Genomic DNA, 19,045 nt, shown 5'->3' on the forward strand with positions numbered 1-19,045 from the left:
GTTATTTATTCCAAACAATTGGTTTATTGATCGTTATAGAATGGCTCTCTAGTGTTTCCCACTCTCTCCCGTCTCCCTTCATCCCTTCACCTTTCCCCAACCCTGATTCCCCTCCCCTGCCCCCTCCCACTCTCGGTCCACGATAGAGACCAGTATCAGAATGAATTTTATCATCATTCACATATGTCATGAAATGCTTGCACGGAACTGTATTTTTTGGGAGTGGAGTTAATACTTTATGACAGTTTGATTAATTATCATAATGCTCAGTTCGCAATGTGATGCTTGACTGTCATAAAGTAGTAAATATTTGCAAAAACATGAGAAGAAAATTGTTGTCTTGGCCAAACAGTTTCATCTGGGGCTCAAGTATGTTGAAGTTCGTGATTTTAAAGGATTCTTGTGAGGTTTCTTTGTATACTGTAAAATGAATGATATCCTTAAGTACTGTGGATTTTTTCATGTTTTTAATTGGCAGATCGGAGCCAAATATGGTGTTATATACCTGATTACAAAATATGGCTACATTCACTTGTATGACCTGGAGTCTGGCGCTTGTATCTACATGAACCGCATTAGTGCTGAGACCATCTTTGTGACTGCTCCCCATGAGCCTACTTCTGGCATAATTGGAGTCAATAAAAAAGGACAGGTACTGCATTTAGCCATGAGGCATTTATACCTTCAGTTGAAATGGAGAAGCTGATGTCTTTTTGTTGTTTTTGCAAAGTAAGCTTCTCAATTATTCCCTCACGTTGCTTAGCTGATGGGAGCAGGCAATATTCTGTTCCTTAAATGCCCATATAGTGTTGTAGTTGGCATAAAGATTACAGTAGCAGTGACTTGGGTTCAAATCCTGCCACTGCTTGTAAGGAGTTTGTATGTTTTCCCTGTGACAGTGTGGGTTTCCTCCATGTGAGGTTTCCTCCCACAGTCCAAAGACCTACCAGTTGGTAGTTAATTGGTCATTGTAAATTGTCCTGTGATTAGGCTAGGATTAAATTGGAGGATTGTTGGGTGGTGTGGCTTGAAGGGCCCATTCTGCACTGTTAATTAATTAATGTTGGGATATGGCCACATCAAGCAAATTTCCATAAACTCGTTGAATATGAAATGGAACTATTTTGTTCACTGGCTTTTTTTTTTGTTGGCCAGTAGGTGTTATTTGGTGTGGGGAGGTGCTCGTTCACAGAGGTGCCTTGGTTTGATGACAGGAGAGTTAAAACATGGGGTGTTCACTTTTTTGAATTTAGTGATGTAGAGGGTCACTGGTTCCTTCAAGGTGTCATAGCTGGAGGGGATAGCGGGGATGAGCTCCCACTGCCTATTAAATGCTCCCAATGGTGTGTATCTCAAATAGCTTCTGATAATTAAGTCAAGCTCCTGGCCTCCACATGGGGCTTAGCTACTAAGCCCAGTGGATAATTTCTACTGATGGTAGAAGGAGCAAAGGCACGTTGCTTCCTGCCCGCTACCTGTATGGAGTTTGCTCATTCTCCTCCTGACAGCATAGGTTTCTTCCAGGTGCTCCAGTTTCCACCCACGGTTCAAAGATGTACCGGTTGGTAGGTTACTTGGTCAGTGTTGGTCATTGTAAATTGTCCTGTAATTAGACTGAGATTAAATCGGGAGTTACTGGGCAGTGCAGCTTGAAGGGCCCATTCCATAGTGTATCTCAACAAAATCAGTCACTCCCGGCCGATGAAGCACATCAGCTGTGATTGGCAGCTCATCTAGGAGAAGGAAAACTCTGATCTCAAACTTGCGCTGCCTTGCAGCTGTACCCACTCATGGGAAATGCTTTGGAATAAACCCCAAAGAAAAATCCAGAGCTGGAGCCCCTAACGTTGAGTTCAATGCTAAATGGTAACTCCTGCGACACCGCTGGTGCCTAACTATATCAGTCTCTGCCACCCCTCTGGATTCACCAGCTGCGTGCAGTAGGGGAGCCTTGCTGTCCATATTGTACGCCCAGGCTTGCGTATCAAGACTGCCAAGATGTAACATCCATGGTCATCTCCGAGCCACAGAGGCTTCATCATCATCACAGGGTCAGTTGCAGAACCTGTATAAAAGCATTTCAGCTGTCAGAGATTTCTTTAAATGCTGGTAATTGTCAACTGTGTTGATATTGCTGGACTCATTGGCTTAATTCTGCAATTTTCTGCTTGCAGGTTCTTTCTGTGTGTGTGGAGGAAGAAAACATTGTTAATTATACCACGAATGTGCTCCAAAACCCTGACCTAGCTTTGCGTATGGCTGTGAGAAGCAATCTCGCCGGTGCCGAGGAGCTCTTTGCTCGGAAGTTTAATAACTTGTTTGCACAAGGGAATTATGCTGAAGCTGCTAAAGTGGCTGCGTCTGCACCAAAGGTGTGTACCAATTCTGTGCCAGTTCCTGAAGGAAGCTCAGTATTTGTGGAGCTGGACTTGTTATTTATGCTCCTTTTGATCCATAATTGTTAGGGAACAATGATAATGTTCAAAGACTGTCATTTGGAGGAACTCAGGGAGAGAAATTGACAGTCAGTGTTTCAGTTTGATGATATTTCATCTGGCACTGGAAGAAAGGGGGATATTCAAAATTCATTTATTGTCAAAGTATGTATACATTTGGGGGCCACTTCGTCAAGCACCTCCATACCATCCACCACATCTGATGGCCAAATGTTTTAATTCCCATTCCTGTCGATCCATGCCCTCCTCTTGTGCCGAGGTGAGGCCTCACTCGGGGTGGAGGAGCAACACATTTTATTCCGTCTGGGTATCCTCCAATCTGATGGCATGAATATCGATTTTTCTGGCCTCCTGCTCCCCCAATTCACGGACTCCCAACAGAACTTCGACCACTTAAAAAGAAAAGACATAAGAGAAGAGTAAACTGTTTTGTGGATGAACTGGAAGAAGTCACCTGGGTCTGCAAAAACCACTGGCGCCATCTTTCCACGCTCCTCCTCTTTTATAACTCTTCTTAACTGAATTACAATTGTTACTGTAACAGAACTGTCAGACTGATGAGCTTGTCATCTGCCTTGCATGAATTATTACAATTCAGTCCAGTTCTATAGTTCTGTGTAAACCCATCTGCATCCTAAACTAATCTTTCTGCTGACCTAACTTCTGCTTTCACCAATCCTCATTTTCCTGCAGCTCAAGCTTTAGGTCTTATGATTCAAATCTCTTTTTTAATCCTTTCATCACTTCCAATACTGTCTCACCAAACTGTGTAAAACTTTCTGTAAATTCCTTCCCAGCACTTCACTTTTGTCCCTGACTTAACCACTTTAGTGACTGATGTTTTGGCTCGTCTTTAATTTATTCAGATTGATTTATTCAACTCATTATAAATACAATGTGAGCTTAAATTGGTCAAAGTAACATTATTATCAAAGTACATATACACAACTCTGAGATGCATTTTCTGGCTGGCATTCACAGTAAATACAAATAGACACATCGAATCAATGAAAAGCTGCTCACAAAGACAGACAAGTAACCAGTGTGCAAAGGATGACAAATTGTACAAGTACAAATAGAAAAACAGAATCAGGTTTATCACTGACATATGTTGTGAAATTTGTTGTTTTGTGGCAGCAGTACATATATACTTTAATTCAGTTTTTATTAAATTGTTAAATAAGTAGTGCCAGTGCAAAAAAAGTAGTGAGGTAGTGTTCATGGGTTCACTATCCAGTTAGAAATCGGATGGCAGAGGGGAAGAAGCTGATTCATTGTGTGCTTTCCAGTTACTGTACCTCCTTCCTAACCGTAACAACGAGAAGTGGGCATGTTCTGTGTGGTGGGGCTCTTTAATGACAGACACCACCTTCCTGAGGCACCGCTCCTTGAAGATATCCTGGATGCTGGGAAAACTAGTGCCCATGATAGAGCTGACTGAGTTTACAACTTCCTGTAGTTTATTTGGATCCTGTGCAGTAGTGCCCCCCCCCCTTCCCCTCCCCATACCAGACGGTGATGCAGCCAGTTAGAATGTTCTCTGTGGTACATCTGTAGAAATTTGTGAGTGTCTTTGGTGACATAACAAATCTCCTCAAACTCCTAATGAAATATAGCCGCTGTCATGCTGTCTTTGTAGCTACATGGATATATTGACATCCAGGAATAATAATAATAAATAAATGATATTGTGACCATGAGTCCATGGATTGTGAAATCAGTTCAGTGTTAGGGTGAGTGAAGTTATCCATGGGGCTGGTTCAGGAGCCGTGGGGGTGGGGGGGGGGTAACAGTTGACCCTGAACCTGGTGTGGGACCTAAGATTCCTGTACCTCCTTTCCAATGGCAGAAGTGAGAAGAGAGCATGTCAGTTCCTTTTCCATTGCTATAAACTTATAGTGACAATTCTGCTCCTCAAAATCTGTTATTCTATCGCACAAGTGTGACAGCTGAGTTATTTGTGAATAATTGTTTAGTAGTTCTACTTTAAAATGGCTTGTAATAAACTGACATTAACTATGTTTTTAAAAAATGATAACAATGCCTGCTGCTATACTACAGTAGCAACTTGTATTCCATTAGGGTATCCTGCGGACTCCAGACACTATTCGGAAGTTCCAGACTGTCCCAGCCCAGCCAGGACAAGCTTCCCCTCTCCTCCAGTATTTTGGAATCCTTCTTGATCAGGGACAGTTAAACAAATACGAATCACTGGAGCTTTGCCGACCTGTCTTGCAGCAAGGGCGCAAGCAACTGCTTGAGAAGTGGCTAAAGGAAGACAAGGTAATCGGTCTAATCTGGGCCTTGAGCTAAGGCAGGGCATTCTGATTTTCAGTCTATCGCGGTATATTTCACTAAACAACAGAGATTTTGCTTTCTGAATACTTTTGGCTGTATTTTCCAGATTTTGGGCTGTTAATCACCATGAAATTTCCCTATCACGCACCTTTTATTTTGAAAATGCCTATATTTGTTATTTCAATTCATGATTTGAGTCAATTAAAATGTTGCCCACAATGTAAGCTGGAAGGTCTTCTACCTTGTGTGGGCATGCTTGGGAGGATGCAGCATGGCAGAACAAGTTTTAGAAAGGCTGCTACTAGTAATTCGGCTCAGACATACCAAGTATCCTTGTTTCATTTGCATGCTAAACAACCTTATTACGTTAGAAACGATTGACCACACCATAAGCAGTTGGTCCCAGGGCAGAAAAGTGTGGCATATAATCCATTTGTGGACCCATCAAAGATATCTTTGCCTCCTCTTCATATAAAACCTGAAGCTTACAAAAAACACTTTCAAAAACATTTGTTGTGCAGTGTTATCAGTGTCATTGTGACTTTAATAGCAGCTAATGTAATGCACATGGCCAAGTGGTTAAGGCGCTCGTCTAGTGATCTGAAGGTCGCTAGTTTGAGCGTCAACTGTGGCAGCGTGTTTGTGTCCTTGAGCAAGGCACTTAACCACACATTGCTCCAGTGTCTGTGTGAGGAGTGGCGCCCCCTCACAGCCTTGCAATCTGCGCCTTGTAAGGCATGAAAATGCCCGAGGCAGTCCTCTCATGGTCTGAGTCGACATTCTCTCTCTCTAGTGTAATGCTGTCACAGTGCCAACACCCTGGAATTCAGTTCTGCTGTCTGTAAGGAGTTTGTATGTCCCCTCCATAACCACATGGGTTTCCTGTGGCAGCTGCAGTTTCCTCCAACATACCATAGATGTACGGGTTAGTAGATTAATTATTTATATTGGTGCAGCTCACTGGGCCAGAAGGGCCTGTTACCGTGCTAATTACTTGTGTAAAGCAAAAAAGGATGTGCTGACATTGGAGAGGGCTCAAAGGATGTTCATGGAAATGATTCCAGGATTCAAAGGTTTGTCATATGAGGAGTGTTTGATGGCTCTGGGCCTGTACTTACCTGAATTCAGGAGAACGATGGGGTCCTCATTGAAACCTATCAAATGTTGAAAGGCATCGTTAGAGTGGATGTGGAGAGGATTTTTCCAATGGTGGGAAAATCTTAAGACCAGGGGACACAGCCTCAAAATAAAAGGGCATCCTTTTAGAACGGAGGTGAGGAGGAATCTCCTTAGCCGGAGATTGGTGAATCTGGAATTCACTGCCACAGGCAGCTATGAAGGCCAAGTCATGGGATATATTTCAGGCAAATGTTGATAGATTCTTGGTTAATCAGGGCATGAAGGGATACAGGGAGAAGGCAGGAGATTGGGACTGAGGGAAAATATATCAGCCATGATGAAATGGTGGAGCAAATTCAATGGGCCAATTCTGTCCCTGTGTCTTGTGGTCTCAGACTCTTGATGTGCAGAGGGTTCTTGCGGGCCAAATGCTCCCTGCAAATGGCTACAGAGGTTGATAAGGTGGTTAAGAAGGCATGTGGTATGCTTGTCTTTATTAGTTGAGGCATTGAGTTCAAAAGTCAGGAAGTTATGTTGCAACTTGATAAAACCCTGGAGTAATGTGTACAATTCTGGTCACCTTACTATAGGAAGGATGTCAAGGCTTTGGAGGTTTAGCAGGATGCTGCCTGGATTATAGGGCATGTGCTGTCATGAGAAGTTGGATAAACTTGGGTGTTTTCTCTGGAGTGGCAGAGGCTGGCAGGAGATCTGATAGAGGTTTATAAGATTATGAGAGGGATAGGTAGAGTGGACAGACAATGTCTTTTTCCCAAGGTGAAAAGGCTAGTAGCAAAGGGCATGCATTAAAGGTGAGAGCAGATAATTTCAAAGGAGATATGAGGGGCAAGTTGTTTTTTAAGAGTGGTGGGTGCCTTGAATGTGCTGCCTGGGGTAGTGATAGAGGCAGATGCATTAGGGACTTTAAAGGAACGTTTAGATAGGCACATGGATGTGAGAAAAGTAGAAGGATATGGACACTGGCAGAAGAGATTAGTTTAGTTGTATACTAATTTAAATACTAATGTATTTGGTTCGGCACAACATTCTGGGTCAAAGGGCCTGTTCCTTACTTTACTGTTCCATGTCCAGTGCTTCACATGTTAAAAGAAATGCTGCTGCTAAAATGTTGAACATTCTTGTTGCATTTTAACTCTTTAGCTTGAGTGTTCAGAGGAGCTTGGGGACTTGGTGAAGACAGCAGATCCCACACTTGCTTTAAGCGTCTATCTGCGAGCCAGTGTGCCAAATAAAGTCATCCAATGTTTTGCGGAGACTGGACAATTTCAGAAAATTGTACTTTATGCAAAAAAGGTAACTTTTCTAGAATTTTCCTTTGCTTTAGAAATTTTGTCAGTTTGAGTTTTGAGCATAATAAAACTTCCCACAAATGTTTTGGCATCAGCTTCTGTTTAAGAACTACAAGGATTTTGTATAGAACTTTAGAATAACGCATACACAGACAATGTTGGAGGAATACAGTAGGTCAGGTAACATCTAGGGAGAGGAACAATCAATGTTTTGGGCTAGGGCCCTTCCTGGTGAAGGGACTCAGCCCAAAATATTGACTCTTTATTCCTCTCCCTAGATCATACCTGACCTGCTCTGTTTCTCCAGCATTTTGAGTGCGAATTCGGATTTCCAGCGTCTACGTCTTATGTATAGAACTTTTTTTTTCTCTCTTGGTTCCTTTTGGTTTAGATCAGGGGTTCCCAACCTTTTTTTTCCTACCAATAACTGAGGGGTCTGGGTACCCCTGGTTAAGAGGGATATGGGACTAGCTTGGGTAGACAACTTTCGTTGGCATCAAAGAGCTGGACCAAAGGGTCTGTTTCTGTGCTTGTAACTTTGACAATATTTATGATCTATTTTTGTAAATTTCATGGATTATACCAGTACACGACAGATGACCACAAGAAAAAAATTAACCCTAAATTTTTGATCTCCTCTTGTGGGTGGGAAAGCAGTTTCCAAATAGTAAGAATTACTTGGTCATGAAACAGATTTGCACGAGTCCTATTGCCTTGTACCAATTTATTAACAGGTTGGTTACACTCCAGACTGGGTCTTCCTGCTGAGAAATGTAATGCGGGTGAGCCCAGACCAGGGACTTCAGTTTGCACAGATGCTTGTCCAGGATGAAGAACCTTTGGCTAATATCAATCAGGTAAGTCTACGATTTCGTCCTCATATCAAAACATTATCTGTTAGTGTGCCTCCTGAGGATATTTATTAAGGAGTCATATTGAGAAGACATCTAAGAGACTCTTCAATCAGTACATGGATGATAGAAAAATGGAATGCTACATAGGAGGGAAGGGAAATTGATCTTGCTGTTTATTTTATATTTGTATTGAAGCATGCTACTGAGTTCCAGAATAACTGGTAGATGGGAGTTGAGAGAGGAATACATCAGGGACAATGTACCTTTTTTGAATTTACAGCTAAAATATGCCCGTGTTGGACATATTCTGGAGTTATGGTATATAGCAAATATTAATTTCAACAGCAACCAGTCTTCAGACCCAAACGTGGTTTGTAGATTAAGTTTAAAATGCAGCCCAGAGCAATGGTGTTCTTGGAGCTGCAGATGGGTTGATTGCAAACAAAGAAATACTCCATTTGATCTGTGATGTCTGCATATGCATGAATACAACCCTGTGTAAGTGAAGATTGTCATTCATTTTGGGTGTCTGGAGTATTGGTGTAAAGATCTAGCTGTTTGAAAATTATTGTAATTTGAAAGAAGCATTGTAGATACATTGTAACTATAGAATTGTCCTGCTGTTACCTAGCATCTCTGGCATGTAAAAATGTTATGTAACAATGGGTCAGACAGGTCTCCTCTTCCAAGCATTTCTCCCATATGCTTCTTGCTTGTTTGGCCGAATGAAGACTTCTTTATCCACCAGCTTCAGTGTCTCTCCGGTGACTACATTCACAGTCACAATAATGTACCCATAACCTCTTCACTTCATTGCTAAAGGTTTAAATTTAAATTTGTGATTTCTCTAGATATCTTGGATATTTCTCTAAGCTTGAGCAAAGCTTTGGAAGGTCCCTTTGCAAATCTGTCACTTTGTGTTCCAGTGGCCTTTTCATCAGGTTAATTGCTAGTCATATTATAGTGAAGTCAGGTTTGTAATAGAGATATTTTACACTCTTGTGGTACTTGCCTTGTAGGAATTTAGTGTACAGGTGAAATGCCTAAGAAACAGTGAGCAACTTAAATGAGGTCATGTTTACCATACTCTTCTATATTGTCCTAGGGAATGTATTTCTTGCCTTTATAGAGAGATCAGGAAGGCAATGGTTAAGCCCAAGGTGTTAGACTTTTAAAAAAAACCCACAAACTCTGAACACACATATAGATGCAAAATAGTTTGTCTAATATCTTTTAGAAAGAACTAAAGTAGGAGTAGGAAACAGCACCTAATGTATAATTACTGAGCTTTTAAATTTGATCCACTCCATGCTTGTAAATCTAGTGTCCATAAAACTATCAATCTTACACAGACTGGCCACTTGTGTAGGTACAGGAGTGCACCTAATGAAGTGGCCACAGGAGTAGAACCTGCTGCTGTAGCCCATCCACTTCAGGTTGGATGTGTTGTGCATTTAGAGACGCTCTTCTGCACACTGCTGTTATGACACATGGTTGATTGAGTTACTGTTACCTTCCTGTCAGTCTGAGCCAGTATGGCCATTCTCCTCTGATCTCTCTCATTAAAAAGACGCTTTCGCCCACAGAACTGCTGCTCACTGTTTTTTGTTTTTCACACCATTCTCTGTACACTCTAGACTCAGTTTAGAGGGCATTCAGTTGACAGTCTAGAGTGTTGTATGTGAAAATCCCAGGAGATGGTCAATTTCTAAGTTACTCAAACCACCCTTTCTGGCACCAGCAATCATTTCATGGTCAAAATCACTTCAGTCACATTTCCTCCCCATTCTGATGGATCTCTTCAGAATATCTTGATTGTGCTTTAATCCATTGAGTAGCAACCTCATGATTGGTTGATTAGATATTTGCATTAACAAGCAGGTGTACCTCATTAAGTGACCACTGAGTGTATTTTGTACTTGAGCTGAATGTCCTCTACATTCAAAGGTAGGGAATTCTAAACAAAATCCTGAGTGAAGAAATTTCTTGAGTTATATATGGCCAGTGGCTTTCTTAATATGGATCTGCTGTGTCTGCCAAATGATATCCTTGAAGTCAGTCCAGATGTTCATGGTCATTCAGATTTTTAATTTATGGAGGGTATTAATGTAGCCAAACTGATTTTTTATTTTGCAGGCACCTGTTATTAGTTGAAGTAATTAATTTCAGCTGATTTGGGGAGAAAAATGAGGACCTTTTAGTTCCTAAGTGCTTGCCTTGGTTATAATCAACACTTGTCAGGCTCAAAATCCAATCAGGAGTAGTTTAGTTTGGGTTTGTTTGTGAGTGTTGGGTGTATATATACTCAGTGGCTACTTTATTAGGTATCTCCTTTACCTAATGGTGGCCACTGAGTGTATGGTTGTGGTCTTCTGCTGCTGTAGTGCATCCACTTCAAGGTTCGATACATTGTGCATTCAGAGATGCTCTTCTACACACCACTGTTGTAACACATGGCTATTTGAGTTGCTGTCACCTCCTGTCAGTTTGAACCAGTTTAGGCATTCTCCTCTAAACTCTCTCATTACTAAGGCATTTTTGCCCACAGATCTGCTACTCACTGGATGTTGTTATTTTTTTTTTGGAACATTCTCTGTAAACAGGTTGGTTTGAGTATCTCAGAAAATATGATCTCCTAGGACTCTGGAACTCTAATGCACTACACTCTGTAGTAGCAGTTCCCATTTTTTATGCCGGGGAGCCATACTAATAACCAAGAGGTCTGTGAAATCTCTGTGGTTGGGAACCACTGCCCTAGAGACTGTGTGAAAATCCCAGGAGATCAGTGGTGTCTGTTATACTCAAACCACCCTGTCTGACACCAACAATCATTTCATGCTGAAAGTCACTTGGATCACATTTCTTCCCCTTGTGTGCTTTTATGGATTGAGTTGCTGTCATGTGATTGGCTAATTAGATACTTGCATTAGTAAGCAGGTGTAGACTCGATGGGCCGAACGGCCTAATTCTGTTCCCTTTGTACCCTATTAGGGGTGTAGTGTGCAGTGAAGAAGACTGTCAGAGCTTGCAGCAGGATCTGGACCACAATGTATAATAGGTATACAGTACAATATTTATATAAGTGAATATTTTCAGCTCTGAAGGTTATTGTTTGGTCCCTTGCAGATTGTGGATGTTTTTATGGAGAATAACCTGATCCAACAGTGTACTTCATTCCTTTTGGATGCTCTGAAGAACAATAGACCACCTGAAGGTCACTTGCAGACTCGCCTACTTGAAATGAACCTGATTCATGCACCACAGGTGGGACATGTACCAGCTAATCGATTTCATTGTGCTATTAATGAAATTTTTAGTTTGATTCGTGTGGCATAATTAGTGTAATAATTTTGTTGAGTAGTAAGAACATCAAGGGTTAAGGGGAGAAGGCAGGAAAATAGAGTTGAGAGGGTTAATACATCAGCCATGATGGAATGGTTGAGTAGACTCGAAGCAGATGACACCAAGATTGGTGGTGTGGTGGACAGCAAGGAAGACTATCAGAGCTTACAGTGGGAATCTGGGCCAGCTGGAAAAACTGCAGATGGAATTTAATGCAGACAAGTGTGAGGTGTTTCACTTCGGTAGGGCCAACCAGGGTAAGTATTACACAGTAAGGATTATGATAGAACATAGGGATCTGGAATACAGGTCTATAATTCGATGAAATTGGCAGCACAGGTAGCTAAGTTCTTTAAAAAAAAGTCTTTTGGCGAATTGGTCTTTATTGAGTACAGGAGATGGGATGTTATGTTGAAGTTGAAAAAGAAGTTGGTGAGGCATAATTTAGAGTATTGTATATAGTCTTGGTCACCTACCTACAGGAAAGATGTAAATAAGGTTAAAAGAGTACAGAGAAAATTTACAAGGGTGTTACCAGGACTGAAGAACCTGAGTTATAAGGACAGATTGAATAGGTTAAGACTTTACTCCTTGGGATTTAAAAGATTGAGGGGAAATTTGATAGAAGTATATAAAATTGAGGGGTATAGATGAGGTAAATGCAAGCAGGCTTTTTCCACTGAGGTTGGGTGGGACTATAACTAGAGGTCATGGGTTTATGGTGAAAGGTGAAAAGTTGAAGGGAAATATGAGGGGCAACTTCACTCGGAGTGGTGAGTATATAACAAGCTGCCAGCACAAACGGTGTATGCAAATCCAATTTCATTGCTTAAGAGAAGTTTGGATAGGTACATGGATGGGAGGGGAATGGATGTAGGCAGTTTAAATGGTTCAGCACAGACTTGATGGGCCAAAGGGCCTGTTTCTGTACTGTACTTTGGTATGGTCTAATATTGTCTAATGTTAGTCAGTTTTACACCTGTTTAATCGTTGATTATTTCTTAGCCATTGGAAAAAAAATTAAAATAGGTTGCTTTTATAACTTGAGGTTAAAATGGATGGGACATTAATTTCCAAAGGTTCTGGACTTGGCCTTGGTTTAATTCCAAGTTTCTTTGCTGCAATTTTATGCAATTATTGTATTTCCTAAATAAATTACTGCTTTTCCTCCACTTAAAGATAAAGGTAAAAACTTGCAACATTGTTGTGATAGTATTTAAATATGACAGTAAATTATAGAATGTGGATTCAATTATCACAAGCTGTCCCTGCGGTGGTAATGAGCTGTTGCTTTGTTCTGCTTTATGGTAGTCTTCCCTTGGTGTTCTTCTATTACCCATTATGCCACTGGTGTTTAGGGCAGCATTGAAGGTCCTCTGTCTCTGGTGTTTAGGGCAGCATTGAGGGTCCTCTGTCTCTGGTGTTTAGGGCAGCATTGAGGGTCCTCCGTCTCTGGTGTTTAGGGCAGCATTGAAGGTCCTCCGTCTCTGGTGTTTAGGGCAGCATTGAGGGTCCTCCGTCTCTGGTGTTTAGGGCAGCATTGAAGGTCCTCCGTCTCTGGTGTTTAGGGCAGCATTGAGGGTCCTCCGTCTCTGGTGTTTAGGGCAGCATTGAGGGTCCTCCGTCTCTGGTGTTTAGGGCAGCATTGAGGGTCCTCCGTCTCTGGTGTTTAGGGCAGCATTGAGGGTCCTCTGTCTCTGGTGTTTAGGGCAGCATTGAGGGTCCTCTGTCTCTGGTGTTTAGGGCAGCATTGAGGGTCCTCTGTCTCTGGTGTTTAGGGCAGCATTGAGGGTCCTCTGTCTCTGGTGTTTAGGGCAGCATTGAAGGTCCTCTGTCTCTGGTGTTTAGGGCTTCCTTCATCATGTCAGTAACTCCGCAGCTTTCGTTAATGTCAGTCATGCAAGTCCAGGGTGGAGACTCAGGAATAATGTCAGGCTCAGAAGTAAAAGGATTCTTCATTGCTGTTTCCGTAACAGTTTTGTGTTACCTGTCAGGGTTGTTATCCCTGAGCTGAACCTCCAAACCTGGAAGAGCAGTGGCCCAATCTTTAGTCTGGCTTAATTATAAAGCCCTGACTCCAGTCAGCATAGCTCTCTGGGTCATTGAGACATGCAAGCCTCCAAACCCAGTGACATGACTGTGGTCCTCTGGGAGGTCCCTTGGTATTAGTGTGGTGGGAATTCTAGAATTTGGGTACAGTGACAATGAAGGGAAAAATGCTTCCAGATGCAAGTGGCGTGCACAATCTAATCTACCAGTAACTGCCAGCTGACTGAGTTAGACTTTATCAGCACTACTCCTGGATTTCTTCCAAACAGTAAACATGCCAGATGTTGTCAGAAGCATTCGAAGCATTAGTTTGTACCTATTGAAGTGTGGGAATGCCTTATGTTCACACTGAACCACGGTGTGATACGATGTGGATAGTGACAAAAGCATAGAACTTTGCCCGCAATAGTACAGATTTAATGGACTTCGATTACTGGAATAGAGTTCAGCAAATCTGCAGATAGGCAGACTAAGCAAATATCACTTGTTGAATCAGGAGATAGTTTAATCCTCTTGAGCAAACCTCAACCTTTCAATTTTACCTTGTTCTGTTACTGAGGCTGTAATGTGTGGGCTTCTGGGATTCACCTAAACTGTCAAGTCACATTTTTTAGTAGTTAATTTAATTTATTTAAAAAAAATACTTTATTGAGATACAGCACTGACCCTTCAAGCCACGCTGCCCAGCAACTCCTGATTTAATGCTGATCTAATCATGGAACGCTTTACATTGACCAATAACCTACCAACTAGACCGTGGGAGGAAACCAGAGCACCCAGAGGAAACCCACACATTTCTGGAGAAGAATGCACAAACATTTTTGCATATGCCCTGCTTGCATGCACCTCCTTAACCACCCTATCAACCTGTGTAGCCACTTTCAGCGAGCTATGAACTTGGACTCCATATACCCTCTGCACATCAACACTGTTAAGGGGCTTGCCTTACACAAATATCTATTTTCTAAATTTTTATTTAGAATTGCAGCACAGTAACTGGCCCTTCTGGCCCAACGAGCCTGCATCGCTCAATTACACCCATGTAACCAATTAATCTACTAACTGTTATGTCTTTAGGAGGAAACGAGCACCTGGAGGAGCCCCATGCAATCACGAGTGCAATGTACAAATTCCTTATAGGCAGCAGTGGGAATTGAACCGGGATCACCTGTACCAAAAAGCATGGTGCTAATCACTATGCTGCTGTGCAGTGCTGATAGAAATGTGTAAGACTATAAGAAGCATGGATACAACAGACAGCTGCAATCATTTACCCAGGGTTGAAGTGTCTCATACTAGGGGGCACACATTTAAGATGAGAGAGAGAAAATGCAAAGGAAATTTTCTTTCCTACAATGGCATCTGAGGCTGTAATGCGTGGGCTTCAGGCATTCACCTGAACTGTCAAGTTACATTTTTTTAGTAATTTATTTAATTGTTGCATTCAATATATCATCATCACTTCTGGTTTAGTCTGTGGAATCAACAAGTCTGTGGAAGTCATTGCCACAGCTGGCTGTGGAGGCCAAGCGATTGTAAGTATTTAAAGTGGGTGTTCCTGAAGAAGGGTCTCAGCCCGAAAAGTTGCTGTCTGACCTGTTGAGTTCCTTCGGTTTTGATTGTGTTGTTCTGAAGGTTGATAGTTTCCTGATTAGTCAGGGTGCCAAAAGTTATGGGAAAAGGCAGTAGAATGGGGTTCAGATGGATAATAAACCAGCCATTATCAAGAGGATCACAACCTTGTTGTGGTTTCAAGGCTTGTGTATCTCAGTGACTGGGAGAGCTATGTTGGCTTGTGCTTAGGCTCTTGGTAGGGTCACCTATGCCAAACAGGTCAAAGGGTAGAGGCCAGACTGAGAGTGGCTAACTGATCCTGCAGGTTCGGGGGTTCAGCTCAGGGCTAAGAACTGATTGGTCAAACAAAATTGTTATGGAAACAGCAATGAAGAATCCCTCTACATCTGAGTGTGACAGTATTCCTGAATTTCCACCTGGGATTTGCATGACTCGCGGTAGTGAAAACTGAGAGGAAGCTACTGACACCACCAGAGATGGAGATCCTTCACTGCTGCCGTAAATGACAGCGGCATAACAGACAGGAAGTCAGATGGAGTGGTGGGGCTGACTCAATAGGCTCATTTCTGCCAATGTCTTACAGCTTTAAGCAGCCAACTTTGGGCTGAAGCTTAACTGTACCAGAACTCTGATGTCTAATCACCATATTTGCCACTGTTATTCACTAGTTTGCATGTTGGCAGTAATTGGAAGCTAAATTTACTAACTTATTTTCAGAAATGAGAAAATATGTAATGCTGGAAATCCAGAGCAAAGCACACAATGCTGGAGGAACTCAACAGGTTGGGCAGGATCTATGGAGGGGGGGGGCAGAATAAACTGCCGATGTTTATTATACACAGTTGACATTGCATTATAAACAGGAGATTTTGTAAATGCTGGATATCCAGAGTAACACACACACACAATGCTGGAGGAACTAAGCAGGTTGGGCAGCAAGTTTTGAAAGGAATAAACAGTTATCGTTTTGATCTGAGACCCTCTTTCAGGACTGGAAAGGAAGGGGAAAGAAGACATTAAAAAGGTGGAAGGGAGGAGGAGGATAGCTAGAAGGTGATAGTTGAAGCCAGGTGAGTAGGAATGGTAAAGGGCTGGAGAGGAAGGAGTCTTGTGAGAGGAGAGTGGACAACAGGAGAAAGGGGAGGAGGAGTGGACCCAGGGGGAGGTGATACGCAGGTGAGAAGAGGTAAGAGGCCAGAATGGAGGAACAGAAGAAGAGGGGAGGTGGGAGGGATTTTTTTTTAAACCATAAGGAGGCAATGATACATTGCCATCAGGTCCTTTACCTTTCCTGCCACCTGGCTTCACTTCTCATCTTCTTGCTATCATCCTAGACACTATTCTGGTGTCTTCCACTTCCTTTCCAGACTTGAAGGGTATCGGCCCAAAATGTCAGCTGTTTATTAATTTCCATAGATGCTGCCTGACCTGCTGAGTTCCTCCAGCATTTTGTGTGTGTTACATCAGTAATTTTTATGCTGATTCAACAGCTTCCTCTAGAGCTAATCCAGATATCATTCTGTATTTGTAACGTATGGTCGCTGAAGAATTTTACTTTATCTCTGCAGCTTGTTAATCCAGTCTGCTGCTTAGGTGATCAGATTTGTATGTAAGTGTTTAATGTGATTTTAATAATAGGATTGTGTTTTCTCAGGTTGCTGATGCAATTCTCGGAAATCAAATGTTCACCCACTATGATCGGGCCCATATTGCCCAACTGTGTGAGAAGGCGGGCTTGCTGCAGAGAGCCTTGGAGCATTATACAGATCTATATGATATTAAACGAGCCGTTGTCCACACTCATCTGCTAAACCCTGAGGTATGTGTTCAAGTTTATTGTAATTCAACCATACTCATATATATAACTAAATGAAATATCATATCTCCAGGGCCAAGGTGCATATAGTCACATACAGCACATAATAGTCATGATCTAAACTTTAAAGTAAATTTTATTATCAAAGTATATGCATGTCATCACATACAACCCTGAGATGCATTTTTTGTGGACATTCTCAATAAATCTGTAGATTACTAACCATAACTGAATCAATGAAAGATTGCCCAACTAGGGCTTTCAACCAGAGTGCAGAATACAACAAACTGTACAAACACAAAAAGAAAAAATAATATATAAATGAGCAATAAATATTGGGAGCATGAGATGCAGAGATCTTGAAAGTGAGTTTACTGGTTGAGGGAACATTTCCACGATGGGGCAAGTGAATCTCCACCCAGGGCTCGCAAGAGAAGTTGAGTGAAATTATGCCCTTTGGTTCAAGAGCCTGATGAGTGAGGGGTAATAACTGCTCTTGAATCTGGTAGTGCAAGTCCTGAGGCTCTTGTACCTTCTACCTCATGGCAGTAGCGAAAAGAGAGCTTGACCTGAGTGGTGGGGATCTCTGATGGATGATACTTTGCTGCAACAGAGATTCATGTAGATGTGCTCAATTGTTGAGAGGGCTTTACCCATGGTGGACTGTACTGTATCCACTACATTTTGTAGGATTTTCCATTCAAGGGTATTGGCGTTTCCATACCAGGCTGTGATGTAGCCAGCCAATGTACTCTCCACTACATATCTATAGAAGTTTGTCAAAATTTTAGATGTTGTGCCAAATCTTCGCAAATTCCTGCGGAAGAAGAGGCTCTGCTATGCTTTCTTCGTAATTGCACTTGCGTGCTGAGCCCAGGATGGGTTCTCTGAAATAATAACACCTCGGAATTTAAAGTTGCAAGCCCTCTCTATCTCTCATCCTCTGAGTACTGGCTCATTGACTCTGGTTTCTTCAACTGAAATTGAGTAAGAGGTTGTTGGTATGACGCACTCAGCCAAACTTTCAATACAGTATGTAGTCACAAAATAATGTTAGCACAAATACAAATCCCTCAGTGGCATGTTCTGTTGATTGATGGTGCATGGGAAGGTATCCTTGAGCCATGTTTCTGTAAGAATAAGAATGCAGCATTTACTCATCTTGCCCTGGGTCAGTTGCAGATGAAGGTAATAGTTTGTTTCCCAGGGAGTGAACATCAGAGAGCAGTATTAATGGGAGAGCCAACCTGCAAAAGTTAGTCTTTTAACCTAGAATTGATCCCAGTGCACTTGCTGCAGTTCTGTTTGCACTTTCTCCCCGGGTGAGCGTAGCAGGCGACGCCGCAGTATGATGGCCTGTTCCATGCATTCACTTGATGAATCACAGCTCCTCTGTCGGTCTTGCTAATGAATTAGTAGTGTACAATAGGGTCTTGCAATGATGAGAAAAACATTTGAGACAAGTATTTGGACCTGGAGAGGTCACTGCGATTAAACGCATCTTACCGAAATTGTGCTCAATATTTGTGTTCCATTTCCCAGGAAAATGGTCTTGGCCATGGCTCAGTCCGTTGGACTCTTAATGACAAGTTGCCAGTGGTTCAGCACAAGACATGGGAGTAGAATTAGGTCATTAGGTTCATCGAATCTGCGCTACCATTCCATCATGGCTGATTTATTTTACCCCTCAATCCCATTCCCTTTCTTTCTCCCTGTAACCGTAATAAGTAAAAGAGAGGGTCCAAGATTCTTCATCTGAAGATGGTGGAACAGAAATTCCATAACTTTTGAGTACTGAGAAACCAGAAGCTAAATTTTCCAGATGTGTGAATGGCCTCCTTTCAGTGTCATATCCATATTGTTTTTGTAGTGAACCTCACAGGAATCCTTAAGTTCAAGTTCAACTGTATTGCCATTTCACCCACCCACATGTATACAGCTAAAATAAACAGTATTCCTCTGGGACCACAGTACATAAAATAATAACACAAGTTATATTATTAGATTTCTCTAGATGTACAAGTTAACATAAAATACATGGCACCATAGTGGTTGAGACAACACTTTGGAGTACTGGTGGCATGGGTTCAATTCCCTCTGTGTAAGGAGTTTGTATGTTCTCCCCTTGACCTTGTAGGTTTCCTCCGGGTCCTTTGGTTTTCTCCCACAGTCTAAAGACGTGCTGGTTGGTAGTTCAATTGATCACTGTAAATTGTCCTATGATTA

The 19,045-nt window shown here is 42.0% G+C and overlaps 1 protein-coding gene across 2 annotated transcripts in view; it reads left to right on the forward strand.

Moving 5' to 3' along the window:
* cltcl1 (clathrin, heavy chain-like 1) overlaps positions 1-19,045 on the forward strand; it is a 138,219-nt gene that overhangs the window by 42,345 nt on the left and 76,829 nt on the right. For both annotated transcript variants that reach the window (XR_010021242.1, XM_063074136.1), the window contains exons 6-12: positions 479-652; positions 2,175-2,372; positions 4,539-4,739; positions 7,035-7,187; positions 7,918-8,040; positions 11,164-11,301; positions 16,658-16,822. Coding sequence is in view for 1 of the 2 variants with exons in the window: in XM_063074136.1 (XP_062930206.1) it covers positions 479-652; positions 2,175-2,372; positions 4,539-4,739; positions 7,035-7,187; positions 7,918-8,040; positions 11,164-11,301; positions 16,658-16,822 (1,152 nt within the window). In the remaining variant the exon portion in view is untranslated. The remainder of the gene's footprint in view (positions 1-478; positions 653-2,174; positions 2,373-4,538; positions 4,740-7,034; positions 7,188-7,917; positions 8,041-11,163; positions 11,302-16,657; positions 16,823-19,045) is intronic.

Source organism: Mobula hypostoma, chromosome 21, assembly GCF_963921235.1.
Source record: "Mobula hypostoma chromosome 21, sMobHyp1.1, whole genome shotgun sequence".
Classification (NCBI taxonomy): Eukaryota; Metazoa; Chordata; class Chondrichthyes; order Myliobatiformes; family Myliobatidae; genus Mobula; species Mobula hypostoma.